We start from the raw sequence: 20,407 nt of genomic DNA, 5'->3' as shown, positions 1-20,407 counted from the left end.
ACTACTTATATAGCAAATCTTGTTTATGGTTAAAAAAAAAACCTCAAAAAGTGAAAAGGGCCAAGGGAAGAGATATTTAGAAATGGGTTTACAGTATCCCCACTATCCTTGGATTGGCAGTTTTAGGTTCTGCATACTTCTTAAGACGCGGTGGCTCAGTGGGTTAGGATGCTGAGCTTGTCGATCACAAGGTCGGCAGTTTGGTGGGTCAAATCCCGAGTGCCGCGTAACAGAGTGAGCGCCTGTTACTCGTCCCAGCTTCTGCCAACCTAGCAGTTCGAAAGCATGTAAAAATGCAAGTAGAAAAATAGGGACCACTACGGTGGGAAGGTAACAGCGTTCCGTGCGCCTTTGGTGTCTAGTCATGCCAGCCACATGACCACAGAGACGTCCTCGGACAAGCGCTGGCTCTTCGGCTTTGAAACACAGATGAGCACCGACCCCTAGAGTTGGAAACGACTAGCACGCATGTGTGGGGGAACCTTGACCTTTACCTTTACCTACTTCTTAAGAGACTTGCTTGTCCAAGATCTGGTCTGTTTAGTTCACCTTACATGCTCTTTGTTCTTCCTTTCCCTGCAGCAGTAGAACTTTCTCGTTCAGTTTTTCCAGCAGAAGTGGTAAAGCTGGAGGAGGGCTGGGGAGACCACCTTGTACAACAGAAGCAACTAGATGCAGCTATCAACCACTACATTGAGGCCAGGTCTGTGGAGGGTATACTGACTAGACTCTGAAGCTACCTTTCTTATAGTTACTGGTATTCTGAAAATTGTATGTTGGACTGACACCCAGGATCAGGATGGGCCCTGTGGGAGCCTTGCTCTAAGGAATGTGATTTTTTCCAGGTGCGCTATCAAGGCCATTGACGCAGCTATTGGGGCTCGGCAGTGGAAGAAAGCTATATACATTCTTGACATGCAGGATAGGAAAACAGCAGCCAAGTATTACCCCCAAATTGCCCAGCACTATGCAGCCTTGCAAGAGTATGAGGTAACAACTTTCTCCCTACACACACACACACACACACACACACACACACACCCATTGATACAATGGAAGAATAACAAGCTGTTTGTCCCTTTAGATAGCAGAGGAACTGTATGTCAAAGGAGACCACATTAAGGATGCCATTGATATGTACACCCAAGCTGGACATTGGGAAAAGGTACATAAGGTAAGAACATTCCAGGAAAATGCCTGTTTGTGTTCAGTGAATGCCAGAAGAGCATAGTAACACTTCTCAACCAATTGTTTGTCCCATCAAAAAAACAATGGGAGGGAGCGAAGTAATTTGCTTGGGTTATCCGGAATGGTTCAAAATAGGATATTGTACATCTCTTGTGTGTATTTGGGAAGGGGAGTTTATCCTTTCATGCCTAGCTCCCACTTTGCCTTGCAGCTGGCATCAAAGTGTATGAAGCCAGAGGATGTATCAGTGCTGTACATTACACAAGCTCAGGAGATGGAGCGACAGGGAAAGTACAAGGAAGCTGAGAGGTGAGAGGTGTTGCAGTTCTATATCTTTTAAACCAGAAGAATGGAATTTGTAACAGAGACTGGGGGAGGAAAGAGGGGAGAGGCTTCCAACTGGTATAAACAAACTATTAAGCAGAACTCTTGGGGGAATGTCAGTGAATCCCACAGGCTGACCTTTTTTTTGCCAAGTTGTATGTATCACCAGGGTAGTTCTAGGTGGGATCCTTATTTGGGGTGCAACGTTTTCAGTGGCAAGTTATGCTTTTTCCAGGCTCTACATAACTGTGGATGAACCAGACTTGGCCATTACAATGTACAAGAATTGCAAGATGTATGATGAGATGATTCGCCTGCTGGCCAAATACCACAAGGATCTGCTGAGTGATACACATTTGCACTTGGGCAAGGTAAAAGCATTGGAGGAGAAGTAACGGAAGAAAAGCAGATTTAGTGGTGACCTTCTGACTTATTTTGCAGGAACTGGAAGCTGATGGGAATCTGCAGGAGGCTGAATATCACTACCTTGAAGCCAAGGATTGGAAGGCAGCTGTAAACATGTATCGTGTGAACAATATGTGGGATGAGGCCTATAGGGTAAAAGCAGCATACATAATTCCTTTTGATGTAACAGCTAGGGCATGAGCTATCTAAGCTGTTCCAGGCTGAGCTTAGGAGCTACGTATGGGGTCCAGAATCACATTACTAGCATACACCCTACCTGTGTGTTTACTGTTGTTGTTGTTAGCTGCGAAGTCGTGTCCGACCCATCGCGACCCTATGGACAACATTCCTCCAGGCCTTCCTGTCCTCTACCATCTTCTGGAGTCCATTTAAGCTCACGCCTACTGCTTCAGTGACTCCATCCAGCCACCTCATTCTCTGTCATCCCCTTCTTCTATTGCCCTCGATCTTTCCCAGCATTAGGCTCTTCTCCAGTGAGTCCTTCCTTCTCATTAGGTGGCCAAAGTATTTGAGTTTTAGCTTCAGGATCTGGCCTTCTAAAGAGCAGTCAGGATTGATCTCCTCTAGGACTGACCGGTTTGATCGCCTTGCAGTCCAAGGGACTCGCAGGAGTCTTCTCCAGCACCATAGTTCAAAGGCCTCAATTCTTTGGCGCTCAGCCTTTCTTATGGTCCAACTTTCACTGCCATACATTGCAACTGGGAAGACCATAGCCTTGACTATACGCACTTTTGTTGACAGGGTGATGTCTCTGCTTTTTAGTGTGCTGTCTAGATTTGCCATGGCTTTCCTCCCCAGGAGCAAGCATCTTTTAATTTCTTGGCTACAGTCCCCATCTGCAGTGATCTTGGAGCCCAGGAAAATAAAATCTGTCACTACTTCCATTTCTTCCCCATCTATTTGCCAGGAATTGAGAGGGCCAGATGCCATGATCTTGGTTTTCTTAATGTTAAGTTTCAACCCAAGTTTTGCACTCTCCTTCTTCACCTGCAACAAGAGGTTCTTTAGTTCTTCTTCACTTTCTGCCATTAGAGTGGTATCATCTGCGTATCTTAGGTTGTTGATATTTCTTCCGGCAATCTTAATTCCAACTTTTGATTCATCTAGCCCTGCCTTTCTCATGATGTGCTCTGCATATAAGTTAAATAGGCAGGGCGACAGTATACAGCCTTGCCGGACTCCTTTGCCAATTTTGAACCAATCAGTGGTTCCGTGTCCAGTTCTCACTGTTGCTTCTTGACCTGCATATAGGTTTCTCAAGAGACAAATAAGATGGTCTGGTACTCCCATCTCTTTAAGAACTTGCCACAGTTTGTTATGATCCACACAATCAAAGGCTTTAGCATAGTCAATGAAGCAGAAGTAGATGTTTTTCTGGAACTCCCTAGCTTTCTGCATGATCCAGCGTATGTTGGCAATTTGATCTCTAGTTCCTCTGCCTCTTCGAAATCCTGCCTGTACTTCTGGTAGTTCTCGATCCACATACTGCTGAAGTCTAGCTTGTAGGATTTTAAGCATGACTTTACTAGCATGAGAAATGAGTGCAATGGTGCGATAGTTTGAACATTCTTTGGCACTGCCTTTCTTTGGAATTGGAATGTAAACTGATCTTTTCCAATCCTGTGGCCACTGTTGAGTTTTCCAAATTTGCTGGCAAATTGAGTGTAGCACTTTTACTGCACTGTCTTTTAAGATTTTGAATAGCTCAGCTGGAATACTGTCACCTCCACTAGCTTTGTTGTTGCTCAGCTTTTCTAAGGCCCACTTCACTTCACATTCTAGGATGTCTGGCTCGAGGTCAGTGACCACCTCATTGTGATTATCAGGGACGTTAAGCTCATTCTTGTATAGTTCTTCTGTGTAATTTTGCCACCTCTTCTTAATCTCTTCTGCCTCTGTTAGGTCCCTGCCATTTTGGTCCTTTATCATGCCCATTTTTGCATTAAACGTTCCCTTCATCTCTCCAATTTTCTTGAAAAGATCTCTGGTCCTCCCTATTCTATTGTTTTCTTCTATTTCTTTGCATTGTTCATTTAAGAAGGCATTCTTATCTCTTCTAGCTATTCTCTGGAATTCTGCATTCAATTGGGCATATCTATGTTTTTCTCCCTTGCCTTTCGCTTCCCTCCTTTCCTCAGCTATTTGCAAAGCTTCCTCAGACAGCCATTTTGCTTTCTTGCATTTCTTTTTCTTTGGGATGGTTTTGGTTGCTACCTGTTGTACAATGTCACGAACCTCTGTCCATAGTTCTTCAGGCACTCTGTCTATCAGATCTAATTCCTTAAATCTATTTGTCACCTCTACTGTATATTCAGTGTGTTTACTACATTGCCTTAAAAGAGTACAGCATTGAGGGGCGGGAGGGGCGGTGCCGGAAGTATGCATGCACAAAGAAAAGGCTGAAGGATGAACATGCTCATTAGGCTTGGAAAAGTTACCTTTGATGGGCAGCCATGGTAAGTTGCTTTGGCCCAGTTCTCCTTTCATCTCTGTTTTGATCTGAGACAGGTAGCCAAAGCTCATGGTGGAGCAAATTCTCACAAGCATGTGGCCTTCTTGTGGGCAAAGAGTCTGGGCGGAGAGGCTGCCGTGAAACTCCTCAACAAATTTGGACTTCTGGAAATGGCCATTGACCACGCAGCTGACAACAAGTGAGCAGCAAGGAGAAAAAGACTTACTGGTGTTATCCCAAGCAAGGTCTCCTGTTAGAAAGGAGGCAAGATCCGTCAGTGCCTTGTTTCATACCAGAGATTCTCGAGGGGTAGGACCTGCCCACGGGTTTCAACAAGGCAGGGGATTCTGCAATAACTCCAGGTCCCCTTTCGTGTGTGGCTTGAGTGGGTCTTCTTGCTATGCTTCCTTTGTAATCGGGTTGGTTTTATCCTCATGGGACAGTTGCCCAATAGTTTTCACTCTGCTGAAATTGGTTTGAAAGTGGTTTGGGATGGGAGACATAATTCCTCCTTCCACCTCCTTTTCTTTTTCCATAGCATTTTTGATTTTGCCTTTGAGTTGGCTAGACTCTCCCTGAAGCAGAAACTACCTGAGATCCACTTCAAATATGGTTCTTTCCTGGAAGACGAGGTAGAAATCCCTCGTTTCTTAATGGTTGCTCTCTTTTCTGAAGTAAATGCCGGTCACGGGGTGAATATGCCATTCTCGTTAAATGCAGGGCAAGTTTGAAGAAGCAGAGGTGGAATTTGTGAAGGCCGGGAAGCCTAAAGAGGCAGTTCTAATGTGAGTGCTCCTCCATCCTCCTATGACGACAACTCTTGCTTTCTGCCTCTGTCCTATTCCAGTGCTTTAATGTGCTGCCTGCTCATTTAGGTATGCTCATGCTCAGAACTGGGCCGCTGCCCAGCGAGTAGCTGAAGTCCATGATCCAGAGAGTGTAGTGATTGTGCTAGTTGGTCAAGCTGATGCTGCCTTCAAGCAAAAAGAGTTCCAGAAAGCAGAAGCTTTGCTGTTGCGTGCTCAGCGACTTGATCTAGCTGTGAAACACTACAAGGTAAATAGAAAAAAACAACAACACCAGGACTGCTCTCTTTGGCGAAACATTTGATTGGGTCAGTAGATGTTTAATAGACTATGGTTCTGGATGAAATTTACCATAGACAGCTTTCAAACCCCAATTTGCTATCTGGTCATTATTCTATTGCTGTGAGGAAGCCACTCTACTCAGACCAAATACTATCTTATTAAAGCTGCCTAGGGATTTCCAAAGAAATGGAGCTCCATTCAACATTCTCTGCAAGCAGATTGTGATCAAAACATGACAGCATTTTTTTGGTGATGGGAGCAGTAGATGAAATGGAATTTCAGAGAAGCATACTAGCCAGGAGCAGGAAATAATTCCTCCTCCTGTTCTCCCAAGCTGTATCAAAGATGCTGGTGGCCAACAACGTGGACATTGGCTTAGTAAAACAAAATATGCTGGTTTCGAATGATCTTTTCCCCACTGCAAATCAAATACAGCCTGATATATCTTGCAGTTGTTAGGCAAGGCAACTTTCTGCAACCAAGGTAGTGGGGAAGCCAGCAGAAAATTGTAAGTGCCAGGCCAGCAGGCAGGTAAGCAGTTGCTGCTGGGTGGGGGAGGAAGTGAGGGGGTGTATAGGAAAGGCACTACAAGAATTGACGAAGGTGTGCAAAGGAATGCATGACCGCGTGAGTCAGGAAGGGTACATGAGGGTGCAACACAGGTCAAGGAGGATATACAGTACCAGTCCATGAGGGTGTACAAATGGCTGGCACTGCATGAGCACGGGCTGGGGGAGGTTGCACAGGTGGGGGAGATTTACCACGGTGACCTGCAACCTTCCTGCTGACTTCCCTATTGGCTTTCTGGAGAAACCGACAAGGAAGATTGCTAATGGTGATCACAGGACATTGCAATTGGTTGCAAGTGCAAACTGGCTGCCAAGCACCAGACTGCGATCACGATTTACCAAGAGTGCTAGGACAGCCAGAACCTGTCATAACTGCCATTCATTCAACACCATTGTAGCTTCAAACAGTTGCTAAACAAATAATCCTAAGTCAAGACTATTTGTAGCTCCCAAAGGTAGAAATTATGAGTTATAATTATTACAATTGTTCTTTTTTTCATGGGGGAAAAGGATAACTAGAGGAGCTTCTCCCTTTCTCCTTTGCCAAGTAAGGATACTTTCCATGATTCTTTTTCCCAGGAAGCTGCTATGTGGACCGATGCTCTCCGAATCTGCAAAGAATTTCTCCCTGGAGATCTGGAGGTTCTACAGGAAGAGTATGAACGGGAGGTGGCTAAAAAAGGATCTAGGTATTTAAGTCATGAGAGGTATGGGAAAGTTTCTGGAAGCTGGCTTGCTGATAGCCACAAGTCACTCAGCCCTAAGATTAAGGCTGGGTTTCTCAAAGTCCTAATCACTTGGCCTTCTTTTATTGGTTTTCTACAAATAATTGCTTCAAAGACCTGGATCTTCTTAGTCTTTGAGCTGTCACTGGGACTATCCTTCTAATTGTACGGGATGGAATAGATAGGAGTTTCAACATCAAGCTGTAGGAAATCTCCTTGTCCCTTTCTGGACATTGACTAAGATTCTGTTGATTGTTAGAGGCATTGAGGGCCTCCTGGAGCAGGCACGTGAGTGGGAGCAAGCAGGCGAATATGCCAGAGCTGTGGATTGCTATCTCAAGGTGCGGGACCCCAGCAACAGCACATTGATGGAAAAATGTTCCATGAAGGTAGGAAATTGCTCAAGGTTCACCTAACCTTTCCTGCTTACGGCACTTGAAGTCAGTTGGATGCATACAGTGTAATGAAGGAGAGAAATGGGGAAAAATTGGGAATGGAAAGAAGTGTCTGGGGCGGAATTCTTTGGGCAAGTGAGACTTCAAAGCTAAATTTGCCTTTTGATTGTCATTGTTCGGTTGCTCTTTTTTTTCCAAAAGTTCAAAATTACCATTCCAAATTGTCTCTGATGGAGTATCGTAAGCTGTAAATCATTACGACAGGAGTCTCTGCAGCAAGAAGAAGACTGTACAAGGGAACCTTCCTTCATTTGTGAATGCTTCTTTTCGTGTCAGGCAGCTGAACTTTCTATCAAGTTTCTTGGCCAGCCTCGGAGCATTGAGGTGATGCGGACAGTGGGGCCCCAGCTGGTCAGCATTGGAAAGTTGAGCGTGGTAAGAGCAAGCCTCTGAAAGGCAGTTTAGTCTCATCTGTGTTTGTACAAAAAAAAAATTTCCCCCAGTATTTTTTTAAGGTTAGAAAGAGGACAGAGAGGATAAAAATGTTCCAATAAAACCTTTTCTTTTTAGAATAATGAAAGAAATGATACATGTTTTCTTTTATAATAGGAAGACTTTTATGTATACAGAAGGTTAGCTGCGTAGTCGTTCTCTAATGCTAATCAAACATGAATTTGTGTCCCAAGAGGGCAAAATGCTATTTTTACCAGTGAAAGAAGGAAAATTCAGTTTCTTGGAAACTGTCAGTTTCTGTGAAAAGTCACTTTCTGTGACTGACGTTTGCACAGTGGGTGGCGGATCTGTTCTTGACTAGCCTCAAAGCATGGAAGGAGCATAAAGGAATGCCAAAACCAAAGTTTTAAAAATCTTTAAAAGTAAATTCAATTATTAAAAGTAGCCATTGGTGAAATTAGACTTTCACATTTAATAAATAGTCCGCATAATTGTATGCGGAAACATGACATACATATTCTCCTGCAGGTTTTTAACTTAGCAAAGTGAATTGAAATCAATAAAAGTGTGGCATGCAAATAAATACCGCATGTATTTTAATTTTTCCCAACATTTCCATTTTTAAAAGAAGTTTTTTTCCCCTGTAGTTTCAAAATTCCTGGGGAGCTTCTCTCTTCTCAGGCCAGACGTGCAGTGAGCCTACACCTCCTCTGTACAGTTCTATTTTGATATATCAACAAATTTCTCATTCCTATCCCATCCTCAGGCGGTAGAGCTGTACCTCAACCTTGATCTAATCAAGGAAGCCATCGATGCCCTCATGGAAGGGGAAGAGTGGAACAGAGCTAAGTGTGTGGCCAAAGAGCTTGACCCCAGGTACTGCAGTCTACTTCTGAGAGTGGTTTGCAAAGAATACACTTTGAATAAGAACCTATAATGCTGTTTATGCGGAAGGCTGTCGGTTTCTCAAGCCTACTGCTGCATCACCTAATTACTAAGGTGGTCACCTTATTACTAGGACAGAAATGACACACTCTCTTTGTGGCAGATACGAAGAATACGTGGATCAACACTATAAAGAATATCTCAAGAATCAAGGCAAAGTAGATTCGGTGAGCAGGAATCTTGAGTGGGGTGAAGGGGAAAGTGGGGGGCACTGACAGTTGGGAGACAACTTCAAGTGAGTAATTTGAAGAACCTTTACATCTATATAAATAAAAATGAGAGAGATTTTTGAAGTGCAGCTTAAATTGAATATATCTTGTCATTCTTCTATCAGTAATTATTTTGGAGAATGTTTAAAAATTGACTGTGTAGTCAAAAATCAAAGGATTAGGGGAAAAAATCAGGGAAATTTAAACCAAAACTGTTGGCAGCTGCTTTTTACACAAAATCTTGGTGCAGGCCAAATATATTATTTGGCAATTCTAGAAGGGGACCGGAGAATATCAGATGAGGGTATGTGTACAATCCAGGTTGGTACTGCTGTCTCATTATTATTTAAGTCAGGGGTCCCCAATCCCTGGTCCATGGACCGGTACTGGGCCGCGGCATTGCCAGCAACCGGTCCGCACAAACAAGGAAAGACCCATCCATGAGATGCATGCAGCACACAAAACCACACACCCTCCGGTCCGTGGAAAAACCTCTCTCCAGGGAAACAGTCCCTGGTGCCAAAAAGGTTGGGGACCTCTGGTTTAAGTGACTGACTTATAGCTGATCTCTCTTTGACAGCTTGTGGGCGTGGATGTTATGGCTGCCCTCGATATGTATGTGGAAAGGGGGCAGTGGGAAAAGTGCCTGGAGACAGCTGCCAAACAGGTATGTGAAAGGCCCAAGTGGTTCTTCTACAAAAGGAACAAAATTGTCACAAAGGCTGACCCCCCATCTAAGCATCTTAGTTTCCCCCAAAAGCTGTCTAGAACATTTGAGTTTGGTGGATCTATGAAAACAAGAGAATTGAGCCCACCTTCCATTCCCCACTGCTTTAGTTAGGGGTCAAAGATCTGTTTGCAAAAGGGGACTGAAAAGAAATTGTCATTCAACTATGAAAGCCAGTTTGGTCTAGTTGTTAAAGCACCAGAGTAGAAAGTGGGAGACTGTGAGTTCAAGTTATGCCTTAGCCATGAAAGCCAGCTGGGTAATCTTGAGCCAGTCACTCTCTCTCAGCTAAATCCATTTCATAGAGTTGTTATAGGGAAAATGGGAGGTGGGAAGTGTGTTGGATATGTTCGGGGCCTTCAGTTATTTGTAAAAATAATAAGAGCAGCATGGAAATAAATAACAAGCATGAGATGGTTATATAAACCAAATGTATGTATGTATGTATGTATAAATAATAAATAAAATATCCACGTAGCTATCACCCTGCTAGTTCTCCAAAATAAACCAAATGTATAAATAAAAGTATGAATGTATGACTGAATGGAATGAATATCTATCTATCTATCTATCTATCTATCTATCTATCTATCTATCTATCTATCTATCTATCTATCTATCCACATACCTATCATCCTGCTGGCCCTCCATAAAGCCTTAAAGATCAGACTGTTCTCTCAGGCTTTGCCCTCACTCCCCCAGATTGTGTGTGGTTAGCGAAATGCACCATGATTTTTTTGTTTTATTCTGTTGTATGGTATATTACCCTGAGCCACTTTGGAAAAGGTCATTAAATTCATTTAACGGAATTAATTACATCATCAAGGCATGCTGAGCCTTCAGGGGAAATAATTGATATTTCTGTTGGACTGACATTGCCTATTCAATGTATGGTGACTGCTTCCAAAACTCTTGTACAAAATTGATTTGGATAAAACTGGATTTCAGAACTGATGAATGGAGTATCAGTTTGGACAGAATGCAAACAAGGCAGGTTAGTTTTTTTTCCACTAGGAAATGGGAAACACTAAAAATATAGTCACCTAGAAAGGAATTCTCCTGTTTCACCAGGTCATTTCTCATAATGGAAAACTGCTATTTGTTTTATTTTTGTTGTTGTTGTTAGTAGAAAAGTCGTGTCCGACCCATCGCGACCCCATAGACAACATTCCTCCAGGCCTTCCTGTCCTCTGCCATCTTCTGGAGTCCACTTAGGCTCACGCCTACTGCTTCAGTGACTCCATCCAGCCACCTCATTCTCTGTCATCCTCTTCTTCTCTTGCCCTCAATCTTTCATTTGTTTTATACTTTTCCATATTATTTTCTTCCTCTTTTGGCTTCTTATAGAACTATAAAGTGCTGCATAAATATGTGGCTCTTTACGCCACATACTTGATCCGTGAGAACTGTTGGGACAAAGTCTTGAGCCTCTATATCCAGAATGGTGCTCCTGCCAATGTCCAGGTAAGATATACTCCCACAGGCTAGGAAAGTTTGCTTGCTTCTGTTCATAGCAAAGCTCTTCCTATATTTTCTCTTCAGAATTTCAATATTTATAAACGACTATTTATGGAGATGGTGAATGCAGCCAATATGAATAGGCCAGAGGCTTATCACAGCTGGGCTGATTTGCGGGACGTGCTCTTCAACCTGGTGAGTAGAGCTTAAATAAATGTACGATATACCATTGATTGTAAAGTGCCTGAGCTTCATTTTACTCCTCTGTGCTGCTTCTAGTACCACACAAGCGTTTTCCTAAAAAAAGCTACAGTGCAATATATCTGTGTGGCACCACTCTATATTTTCAGATAAAAGCAGATTTTTCATTATTACCCAATCTCTTTGGTGGAGTGAATATATATGTTTAGATGGCCGTAAATGAGACCACAATCTGCTGTTTCTTTTTTTTAAAAAAAATATATAAGAAAAAGGTCGTTTTTCCCAATTTCAAGTGATTAAGAATCTAGCAAACTTACATGATTCCCTTTCTTATAGTGTGAAAATTTAGGGAAATCAAGTGAAGCCAATTCACCAGCTCATGAGGAGTTTGAAACCATATTGCTTATATCCCACTACTATGCTACACGATCTGCAGCCCAAAGCATCAAACAGCTGGTAAGAGAAGGATGGCATTAGGGCAAAAGGACTTAACTGGTTTACTAGTCTTTGGCTCGTTCCTGAACCCTAAATTTCTTACTATTTCACTTCCCTCTGCATGGAGTTCTGATTGCATTATCTTTGAAAAAGATACAGTATTTGCCTTGTTAGTTCAGCTTCAGATTTGGATGGCTACAGAATCTGTGGATCTTGTGCAACTGGCAACCAAGTCTTTTTGTTTAGGTTTGCCAGTCATGAAAGAATAGTTCTTGTGACATTTTGGTTCTTAGCTAGTTTGTAGCTTAATTTTCTCATGAGTCCAACTTTCAGAACTTTTCTTTTTTAGATTCATTGTATATTTCACTTTGCGCAAATATCAAATTGCAATCCTGATATCTTGAGTTCCTTTTCTGAGACTTTGGAGGGAGCGGGCGACTCTCTCTCTTAACTTACGAGGTATAATTACAGGTAGCATGTTTAAAAAGAATGCAAAGGTGGGGCAACTAACTCCACTTGAATAGACTAATTTTGTCTGGAAAAAAGGGCCTTTTCTTAAGAATGGAAGCTAGGAGGCCGAGTTTGAGTTTGTGGTTTTTTGCCCCCAGGAAACTGTGGCAGCCAAGCTCTCCATCTCTTTGTTGCGCCATACTGAGATCATTCCAGCAGACAAGGCCTTCTATGAAGCAGGGACAGCAGCTAAGGTGAGGAGCAGCAGGTTCCTGATTGTAGATCACATTCAGGTAGCTTGGTGGGGAAATATTTATTTATTTATTTATTTATTTATTTATTTATTTATTTATTTATTTATTTATTTATTTATTTATTTGTTGAATTTATATACCGCCCTATTCCTAAAGGACTCAGGGCGGTTCACAGGGCAAGTTAAAAACAATACAAAAGAGAGAATAAAATTAAATTAAATTAATACAGCCCACAATTAAGATAACATTAAAAATTAAAATTAATTTAATTTAATTTAATTAATATAACTTAAAATCCCTCAGTCCAGGCCAGACAATTCAAACAACCAAGTTTTTAAATCCCGGCGAAACGAGCGAAGGTCGGGGGCAGTCTGAAGCTCCATCGGCAGTTCGTTCCAAAGGGCGGGCGCACTCACAGAGAACGCCCTCCCCCTGGGAATCACCCGCCGGCAATCTCTGACCGGCGGAACCCTAAGGAGGCCCTCCCTATGGGCGCGCACAGGACAATGGGAAGCTGATGCTGGCAGCAGGTGCTCCCTAAGGTAATCCGGACCCATGCCATTTAGGGCTTTATAGGTCATCACCAGCACCTTGAATCTCACCCGGATACCTGTCCAACTGCCGCCAAATAAGGCAACATGGGGAAATGGGCAGTTCCTTGTATGCTTTATAGAAATGGGACAAACTTACACCGACTTCCTGAGGATTCCACTTCTTACATTCAGAATCACATTTAGATTTTTAACTTTCAAACAAGTGATCTCTAGAAAAACTGTAACAGAATTAAAACATTTTACAGTATAACAATGGCCAAATGATCGAGAGAACTGAAGCAATGTATTTACGATCTCAATCCAGATGGATTCTAGGCAGACTCTAAGGAATTACAGTAATTGGATTCTTGATTATGATAAAAGGAAAGATGGCATAAATGCAATTGTATACAGCACTAGTAAAGTGGAGAAGAATCATTGTTTCTCTCTCAAAATATTAGACTCATAGTCATCCCTTTAAAGTTAAATGGCGCCAGATGATTGACCCAGTGCTCAGTGAAATTGTGGAATTTGGTTTCATACAGTGTGGCAATGTCTGCCAATTTAGGTACCTTAAAAAGGGGATTAAACAAAATAATATATGGTGATATCTATAAACTTCCCAATTGAAGTGACCTTATTTTTTACAGGTCTTAGAAAAAAACTATTGTTTGTATCATGTTTGGCAGGCTTTATAGTTGCATCTATCAGATTACTAAATCTAATGAGAACATTAGGTTTTCAAATCTTCATCTAATCTCACATATAAATGTGAAGAATGTGATTATTCATCCCATTTCATTCTAATTAAACTTTTTTTTAAAAAAATATAGTACTTTTGTGGAACACTATTTCCAATATGCTACTCAAAAGTCAAGCAATCTTAGCTTGAAAACATTTGAACACTCCCCCTGGTTGATCTTTGCCCATCAGGCTTCCGGGTGCTGCACCAGCCTCGGGCTCAGGGTAGGGGTGGTGGAGTGGCAGTTGTTGCAAGGGAGACCTTATGTCCGCGGGAGGCCACCATGGTCCAGATAGTCGGGTGTGAGTCCCTCCTCCTGAGATGTGGTCCCAGAGCTCAGTTGGGCTTGCTGCTGGTGTATGTTTCACCTAGACACGTGGCAGCAACCCTGCCTGAGCTTCTCGATATCCTCTCAGGGTTGGTGGTTGAGTTCCCCAAACTTATAGTTTTGGGTGACTTCAACCTACCATCCCTGGGGGGATCATCTGAGTTAGCTCGGGAGTTCATGACTTCCGTGACGGCCATGGACCTGAAGCAGGTTATTCTGGGCCCAACTCACGGGGGGGGTGGTGTCACACGCTCGATTTGGTTTTTCTATCCGGACGGTGGTTAGATGATCTCGGGGGGGGGGGTTTCTCCAATTAATTCACCCCTGTCATGGACCGATCATCATCTCCTGCGGATGGTCTTCCGTTTTGCCACTCCCTGTCGTGGGGTTGCTGAGCCAACAAGATGGTTCCGCCCTAGACGCCTTATGGACCCTGAGCGGTTCCAAACGGCGCTTGGGCCCCCACCTGCCTCCTTTGCTCACAGCTCGGTCGATGCCCTAGTGGAAGCCTGGGAAAGGGCAGCCAGAGGCACTCGACCAAGTTGTACCCATGCGGCCCTTGACCCGACGCAGATCTCAACGGGCCCCATGGTTCTCCATGGAGCTCCGCGAGATGAAGCGTCGGAGACGGGGCCTAGAGAGCTGTTGGAGGTCCAGCCGATCCGAATCCGACCGGTTACGACTAAGGTCGTTTACGAGAACTTATCTTGCAGCGTTGAGGGTGGCTAGGTCTAACCACTTTGCCACTCTCATCGCGTCCGCAGATAATCGCCCGGCCGCCCTGTTTAGGGTAACTCGCTCCCTTCTTAATCAGGAGGTGAGGGAGGAACCCTTGCAGGGTCGAGCCGAGGAGTTTAGTCGATTTCTGTCGGACAAAATCGCTCGGATCCGGACCGGTTTGGACTCCGACTGGGCAGAGTCTGACGAAGAGGATACGGGCGGCTTTGTCGATTTAATCTGGGAAGAGTTCGACCCTGTGACTCCTGAAGAAGTGGACAAGATCATGGGGAAGCTGAGCTCCACCACGTGTTTGTTGGACCCGTGCCCCTCCTGGCTGACTTATGCAGCCCGGGATGGGACACGAGGCTGGCTCCAGGCAGTGATTACGGCCTCTTTGAGTCAGGGTAGCTTTCCCGCCGCCTTGAAGGAGGCGGTGGTGAGACCCATCCTGAAGAAGCCTGCCTTGGACCCAACAATTTTAAACAACTATCGTCCGGTCTCCAACTTTCGCTTTTTAGCAAAGGTTGTTGAGAGCGTGGTGGCGCAGCAGCTCCCTTTGTTCTTGGATGAAGCTGATTACCTAGACCCGTACCAATCGGGTTTCAGGCCCGGGTACAGCACGGAGACGGCATTGGTCGCGCTGGTGAATGATCTCTGGCGGGCTCGGGACAGAGGTTGCTCCTCTGTCCTAGTCCTTTTAGACCTCTCAGCGGCTTTTGATACAATCAACCATGGTATCCTGCTGCGACGTCTCAGAGGGTTAGGAGTGGGAGGCACAGTTCTCCAGTGGTTCTCCTCTTACCTTCTGGGACGTTCGCAGTCGGTGTTGGCAGGGGGGCAGAGATCGACCTTGAGACCTCTCATTTGTGGAGTCCCTCAGGGATCGGTTCTCTCGCCTCTCTTGTTCAACATCTATATGAAGCCGCTGGGTGAGATCATTCGTGGTTTTGGAGTTGGGTATCACCAATATGCTGATGATACCCAGCTTTTTATTTCTACCCTAAACCACCCCAGCGATGCCCTCGACGTGATGTCCCGTTGCCTGGAGGCGGTCCGGGTCTGGATGGGGAGGAACAGGCTTCGACTCAACCCTGACAAGACTGAGTGGCTGTTCGTGCCGGCATCCCGGGAAATTCCAATTATTCCATCATTGGCCATGGGGGGTGAACTATTAAACCCCGTAGATAGGGCCCGCAACTTGGGGGTCCTTCTAGACTCACAGCTCTCTTTGGAAGAGCATATTGGAGCTGTGACTAGGGGGGCCTTTGCCCAGGTTCGCCTGGTGCGCCAGTTGCAGCCCTATCTAGACCGGGATGCCTTGCGCACAGTCACTCATGCGCTCGTGACCTCTCGTCTAGACTACTGTAATGCTCTCTACATGGAGCTGCCCTTGAGGTCCACCCGGAGACTCCAACTTGTGCAGAATGCAGCCGCGCGAGTTGTCTTGGGAGTTTCCCGATACTCCCATGTTACACCTTTGCTCCGTGAGCTGCATTGGCTACCGGTTGCTCTCCGGGTGAGGTTCCAGGTGTTAGTTATGACTTACAAAGCCCTTCATGGCATGGGTCCGGATTACCTACGGCAACATCTGCGGCCGGCGTCAACCTCCCTCCGTCCAGTGCGCTCCCACAGAGAGGGCCTCCTCAGGGTGCCGCCGATCAAAGAATGCCGATTGGTGACCCCCAGGGGGAGAGCGTTCTCTGTGGGCGCGCCAGACCTCTGGAACCGCTTACCGGTTGGGCTCCGGATGGCCCCCGACCTTCGCTCCTTCCGGCGCGATCTCAAAACATTCTTTTTTGAACAAGCTGGCCTGGTCTGACGGGATGGGGTTGGGTTTTTAAAACTAGTTTTAACTTTAATATGTATTGATTTTATGGGCATGATGTTTAATGGCTTTTTAATTTTTGTATTCGATTTTTATTGTGTATTGCCCTGTTCACCGCCCTGAGTCCTTCGGGAGAAGGGCGGTATAGAAATCAAATTATTAAATTAAATTAAATTAAATTGTTGCGTTGGAAATGAAAACAGTGTTGACTTTTGGCAAGAATTGGGAAAGATCGTTCTAGATCTAGTTCATCCTTCTCTTTTATCTTTCCAGAATGTTGGTTGGCAGAACATGGCTTTCATCTTCCTGAACCGTTTTCTTGATTTGACTGATGTGAGTTTTATCTGAGACGCTTGAGATTGGTGGGGAGGGAAAAGGACTCCATGTTTTTCTTTCTGATATTATTTGCTCTCCCAGGCAATTGAAGAGGGCTCCCTTGATGCTCTAGACCACTCAGACTTCCAAAATACAGATATCCCTTTTGAAGTGCCACTGCCTGCCAAGCCTCATATCTCAGTAAGTTGTTTTCATATGCAATTTCAATCCATTTGTATTTTGAGCAGGAGAGACAATATTTCTAAGAGGATCTCTTGGAAATGGATAGCCCTTGGCAGATTCCCAATCCAGTTGACGCAGGCACTTCCATCATCCAGCCCTAGAGTATTAGCACTGCTGCCACTTTTCATTCATTCTTAGTGCCCTATATGTCTATCCGTGCTAGGAAGAGCAGCGTGAGGAGATCCGTGACTGGGTTCTCACGGTCTCCATGGATCAGCGGTTGGAACAGGTGCTACCACAAGATGAGCGTGACACTTACGAAGCCTCTCTGGTAGCAGCAAGCACTGGCGTGCACTCCCTACCCTGCCTCATCACAGGTGAGCAGAGAGAGCACTGTGTCATTTCAGCATGGCTAAAGTTATAATGGAACATATTTCATCTTCTTTCCTCCATAAGATTTTCAAATGGTGCCTCTCCCCATATAAACTTGCGACCTTTTTCTGACCCTATTCTCATCCACTATGGGAGAATAAGGGGAGAAACAGTCTTTTATATTCTCCCATAGTTATTCAGACAGTCCCTCTTCTAAACTCCTGACATAAAAATATATGGTGCTGCTTTGCTTAAAATTCAGAAGAATGTTAAACTTACTTCTAGTCTGCATTTGATTTCTTTTAATACCATGTTTTAACTAAGACATTTCTCACTATTCAATTTTTATTTTTTGCCTACTTTATTTATATTTTAGCATTTACTTCTGCATGTTATCAGCTGTAAGTTTTTACTTTGAAAGGTTATCATTTTAGGCATTTCATATTTTTAAAATGACATCCACAGTTCTGCTAGTGATGAAATTTCTTCACTGAAGAAAGCTAATTTGTCCTGGTTGAATCCATGAGTCTATTCATAGTAATCTGCAACAACTCTACTTCTCTCTAGTGCTTTTTAAAATAGTTCATTGCATTACAATAAGCAATAAAAAACTAGACAAACAATTATGGCATTCAGAATGAATTAATCTCACTAAAAGGATTACTCACAGTCTTTCAAAACAAAGGTATAATAGTCCCAAAGGTGCTTTGGGATAATCATGACCTGGATGACTGAGAATTTCCATAGACAAAGAGACAGAGTAAAATAATAAAACAACAAGGGGCCAAGTGACCTTTTGACAAGCAAGGTCAATGGGGAAGCCAGATTCACTTAACAACCATGGCAAGAAAGACACGGGGCAAAACTCACAACTGTCTTGTTTAGCAATGGGAATTTTGGGCTCCATTGTGGTCGAGAACTATCCACACAGTACTAAGGCATTCAATGTTTAAAATAGTCCAAATTAATTTCAAGTGTTATCAAGAAGCTATCCTGAGGTTCAACAAATACATAGAAAGATTTTGTGTTTGCCAAAATTTGAAAAGAGAAATTATTTGCTGGGCAGGAACTTGCTCCTTCAGCTGAGGTTTACAATAAAAGGTAAAGGTAAAGGTTCCCCCGCACATGCGTGCTAGTCGTTTCCGACTCTAGGGGCCGGTGCTCATCTCCGTTTCAAAGCCGAAGAGCCAGCGCTTGTCCGAGGACGTCTCCGTGGTCATGTGGCCGGCATGACTAGACGCCAAAGGTGCACGGAACGCTGTTACCTTCCCACCGTAGTGGTCCCTATTTTTCTACTTGCATTTTTACGTGCTTTCGAACTGCTAGGTTGGCAGAAGCTGGGACAAGTAACAGGCGCTCACTCTGTTATGCGGCACTCGGGATTCGACCCGCCAAACTGCCGACCATCTGATCGACAAGCTCAGCGTCCTAACCCACTGGCCACCGCGTCCCTACTGAGGTTTACAATACGTGGGGCTAAAGCTCCAGGTCCTCTTTATGCCCTTTCCATATGTCTTGTTTTCCTTCTCCCCACTCAGGCTATCCTGTACTAAGGAATAAAGTGGAATTCAAGTGTCCTGGCAAAGAGGCAAACAAGGAAAGCTGGAACAAATTTTTGATGGCAGTCAAGGTGAGGAAGAGAAGGAAGGTATAAGAAAGCAAGCTAGCAATCATTAAGTAGAAGAGGGCACAGGGCAAGAAAAGTAGGCAAGCTTGCCTTTTAGCCTAAATCTGTAAACTTTGAACTCAGCCCTAGCTTTGTTCATGCTTCCCTTGCAGATGTCACACAGCCCCCCCTGCCAGGATGTTCTCAAGTTCATCAGCCAGTGGTGCGGAGGGCTGCCCAGCACCAGCTTCTCCTTCCAATGAGGTACCTCAGCCAGAGCCTTTTGTTAAGTCTTCGACCCCCTTTAGATATTTATTCTCCCATATTAAATATCTTGTTTATATAATCTATTGTCTGGGCTTCTTTAATGGATGTGGCATTTATAATCCATATGTCAAATGTCCTGCAACTCTAGAGACAGGAACTCAAAGGAGATGACAAAAGATAACAGTATGAAAGGGGACACTGCAGAAAATTGTGTTATAGTGGTCATGCTGCATTGGAACAAAGCTCACTTTGGCACAGGATTACATTTCAAATGGAGCCAATAGGCAACTGCCTCCAATTTGTAATCATTTGACCTGTGTGAACTATATGTTGAAGTTTGTGGTTTTATTTCAAAGGATCTAAAGGCATTAGATGATGAAGACACTTCTAAAGACTCTATATATTCTCTAAAAGCCAAGCAGGGTCAAACCTGTTTGGTACTTGGAGTGGAAGCTACTAAGACATTTCAAGGCTAAAAGCTAACTTAGGGTTTTTTTTTTAAAAAAAAATAATCCTTCAAGAAAGCATTAATGAATGAATTCATGAAGGCATCAGGAGTTGAGTTCGATTCAGAGACTTTTACCTTGACCTGAAAACAGAAACATCCATAATTAAAACTCTAATAATGGTAACTGTAGTCTATAATATATACTATGCAGGAATTAAAGGAGGGTGATCCACTAATAAAAATTAAAGAACAAGACTATCAAAGATAGTCTAGTAGCATTCTGATGCTACTTCACAAATTGCCTGGGCCCAAGGCCAGTTGGAAAAACAAGCTTTTAAAGCTTCCCTAAACAACAAAAAAATTGGGACCATGCAGGTATCAGGGGAATGCTGTTCCAAACGTCAGGAAGAACACAGAGAAGACACATTTCTTGAGGTTCCCATTAGATGGAGATTATTTTACTGATGGTTCATGTAGAATGCCAATCCTACTAGATTTTACAATATAGGTTAAGTACAACTGGAGAAAGATGGTGGTGTAGCTATCCATGCCCTAAGCCATGTAGCCGTGATGTGTCCATATATACAAAGATCAAACTTGTGCAAGGCGTGGTATTCCCTGTCACTCCGTGTTCCATTCCTTGTGGAACTGGAAGTGGAACTTTAAAGAAGCAAGATAGGAAGACTTTGAACTTTGATGTTAGAGAAGATTCCTGAGAAAATTGTGGCCAAGAAAACAAACCAATGGATCATCAAATCAACCCAGAGTT

The 20,407-nt window shown here is 43.8% G+C and overlaps 1 protein-coding gene across 1 annotated transcript in view; it reads left to right on the top strand.

Annotated features, from left to right (window-relative positions):
- The window catches only part of IFT172 (intraflagellar transport 172), a 33,350-nt gene extending 13,986 nt beyond the window's left edge, over positions 1-19,364 (top strand). The window contains exons 24-48 of the mRNA XM_081313711.1: positions 583-703; positions 846-990; positions 1,085-1,174; positions 1,400-1,497; positions 1,748-1,883; positions 1,954-2,070; positions 4,447-4,589; positions 4,929-5,022; positions 5,111-5,175; positions 5,266-5,446; positions 6,627-6,736; positions 7,032-7,161; positions 7,504-7,602; positions 8,387-8,496; positions 8,669-8,732; positions 9,355-9,441; positions 10,849-10,965; positions 11,044-11,154; positions 11,497-11,616; positions 12,204-12,299; positions 16,721-16,780; positions 16,865-16,963; positions 17,169-17,322; positions 18,856-18,947; positions 19,097-19,364. Coding sequence (XP_081169837.1) covers positions 583-703; positions 846-990; positions 1,085-1,174; positions 1,400-1,497; positions 1,748-1,883; positions 1,954-2,070; positions 4,447-4,589; positions 4,929-5,022; positions 5,111-5,175; positions 5,266-5,446; positions 6,627-6,736; positions 7,032-7,161; positions 7,504-7,602; positions 8,387-8,496; positions 8,669-8,732; positions 9,355-9,441; positions 10,849-10,965; positions 11,044-11,154; positions 11,497-11,616; positions 12,204-12,299; positions 16,721-16,780; positions 16,865-16,963; positions 17,169-17,322; positions 18,856-18,947; positions 19,097-19,186 — 2,729 coding nt within the window. The 3' untranslated portion in view covers positions 19,187-19,364. The remainder of the gene's footprint in view (positions 1-582; positions 704-845; positions 991-1,084; positions 1,175-1,399; positions 1,498-1,747; positions 1,884-1,953; positions 2,071-4,446; positions 4,590-4,928; positions 5,023-5,110; positions 5,176-5,265; positions 5,447-6,626; positions 6,737-7,031; positions 7,162-7,503; positions 7,603-8,386; positions 8,497-8,668; positions 8,733-9,354; positions 9,442-10,848; positions 10,966-11,043; positions 11,155-11,496; positions 11,617-12,203; positions 12,300-16,720; positions 16,781-16,864; positions 16,964-17,168; positions 17,323-18,855; positions 18,948-19,096) is intronic.
- Positions 19,365-20,407: the final 1,043 nt, after the last annotated feature.

The sequence above is a fragment of the Vipera berus genome (assembly GCF_964194415.1).
Source record: "Vipera berus genome assembly, chromosome: 1".
NCBI classification, from domain to species: Eukaryota; Metazoa; Chordata; class Lepidosauria; order Squamata; family Viperidae; genus Vipera; species Vipera berus.
This window is presented reverse-complemented; position numbering and strand designations above follow the sequence as displayed.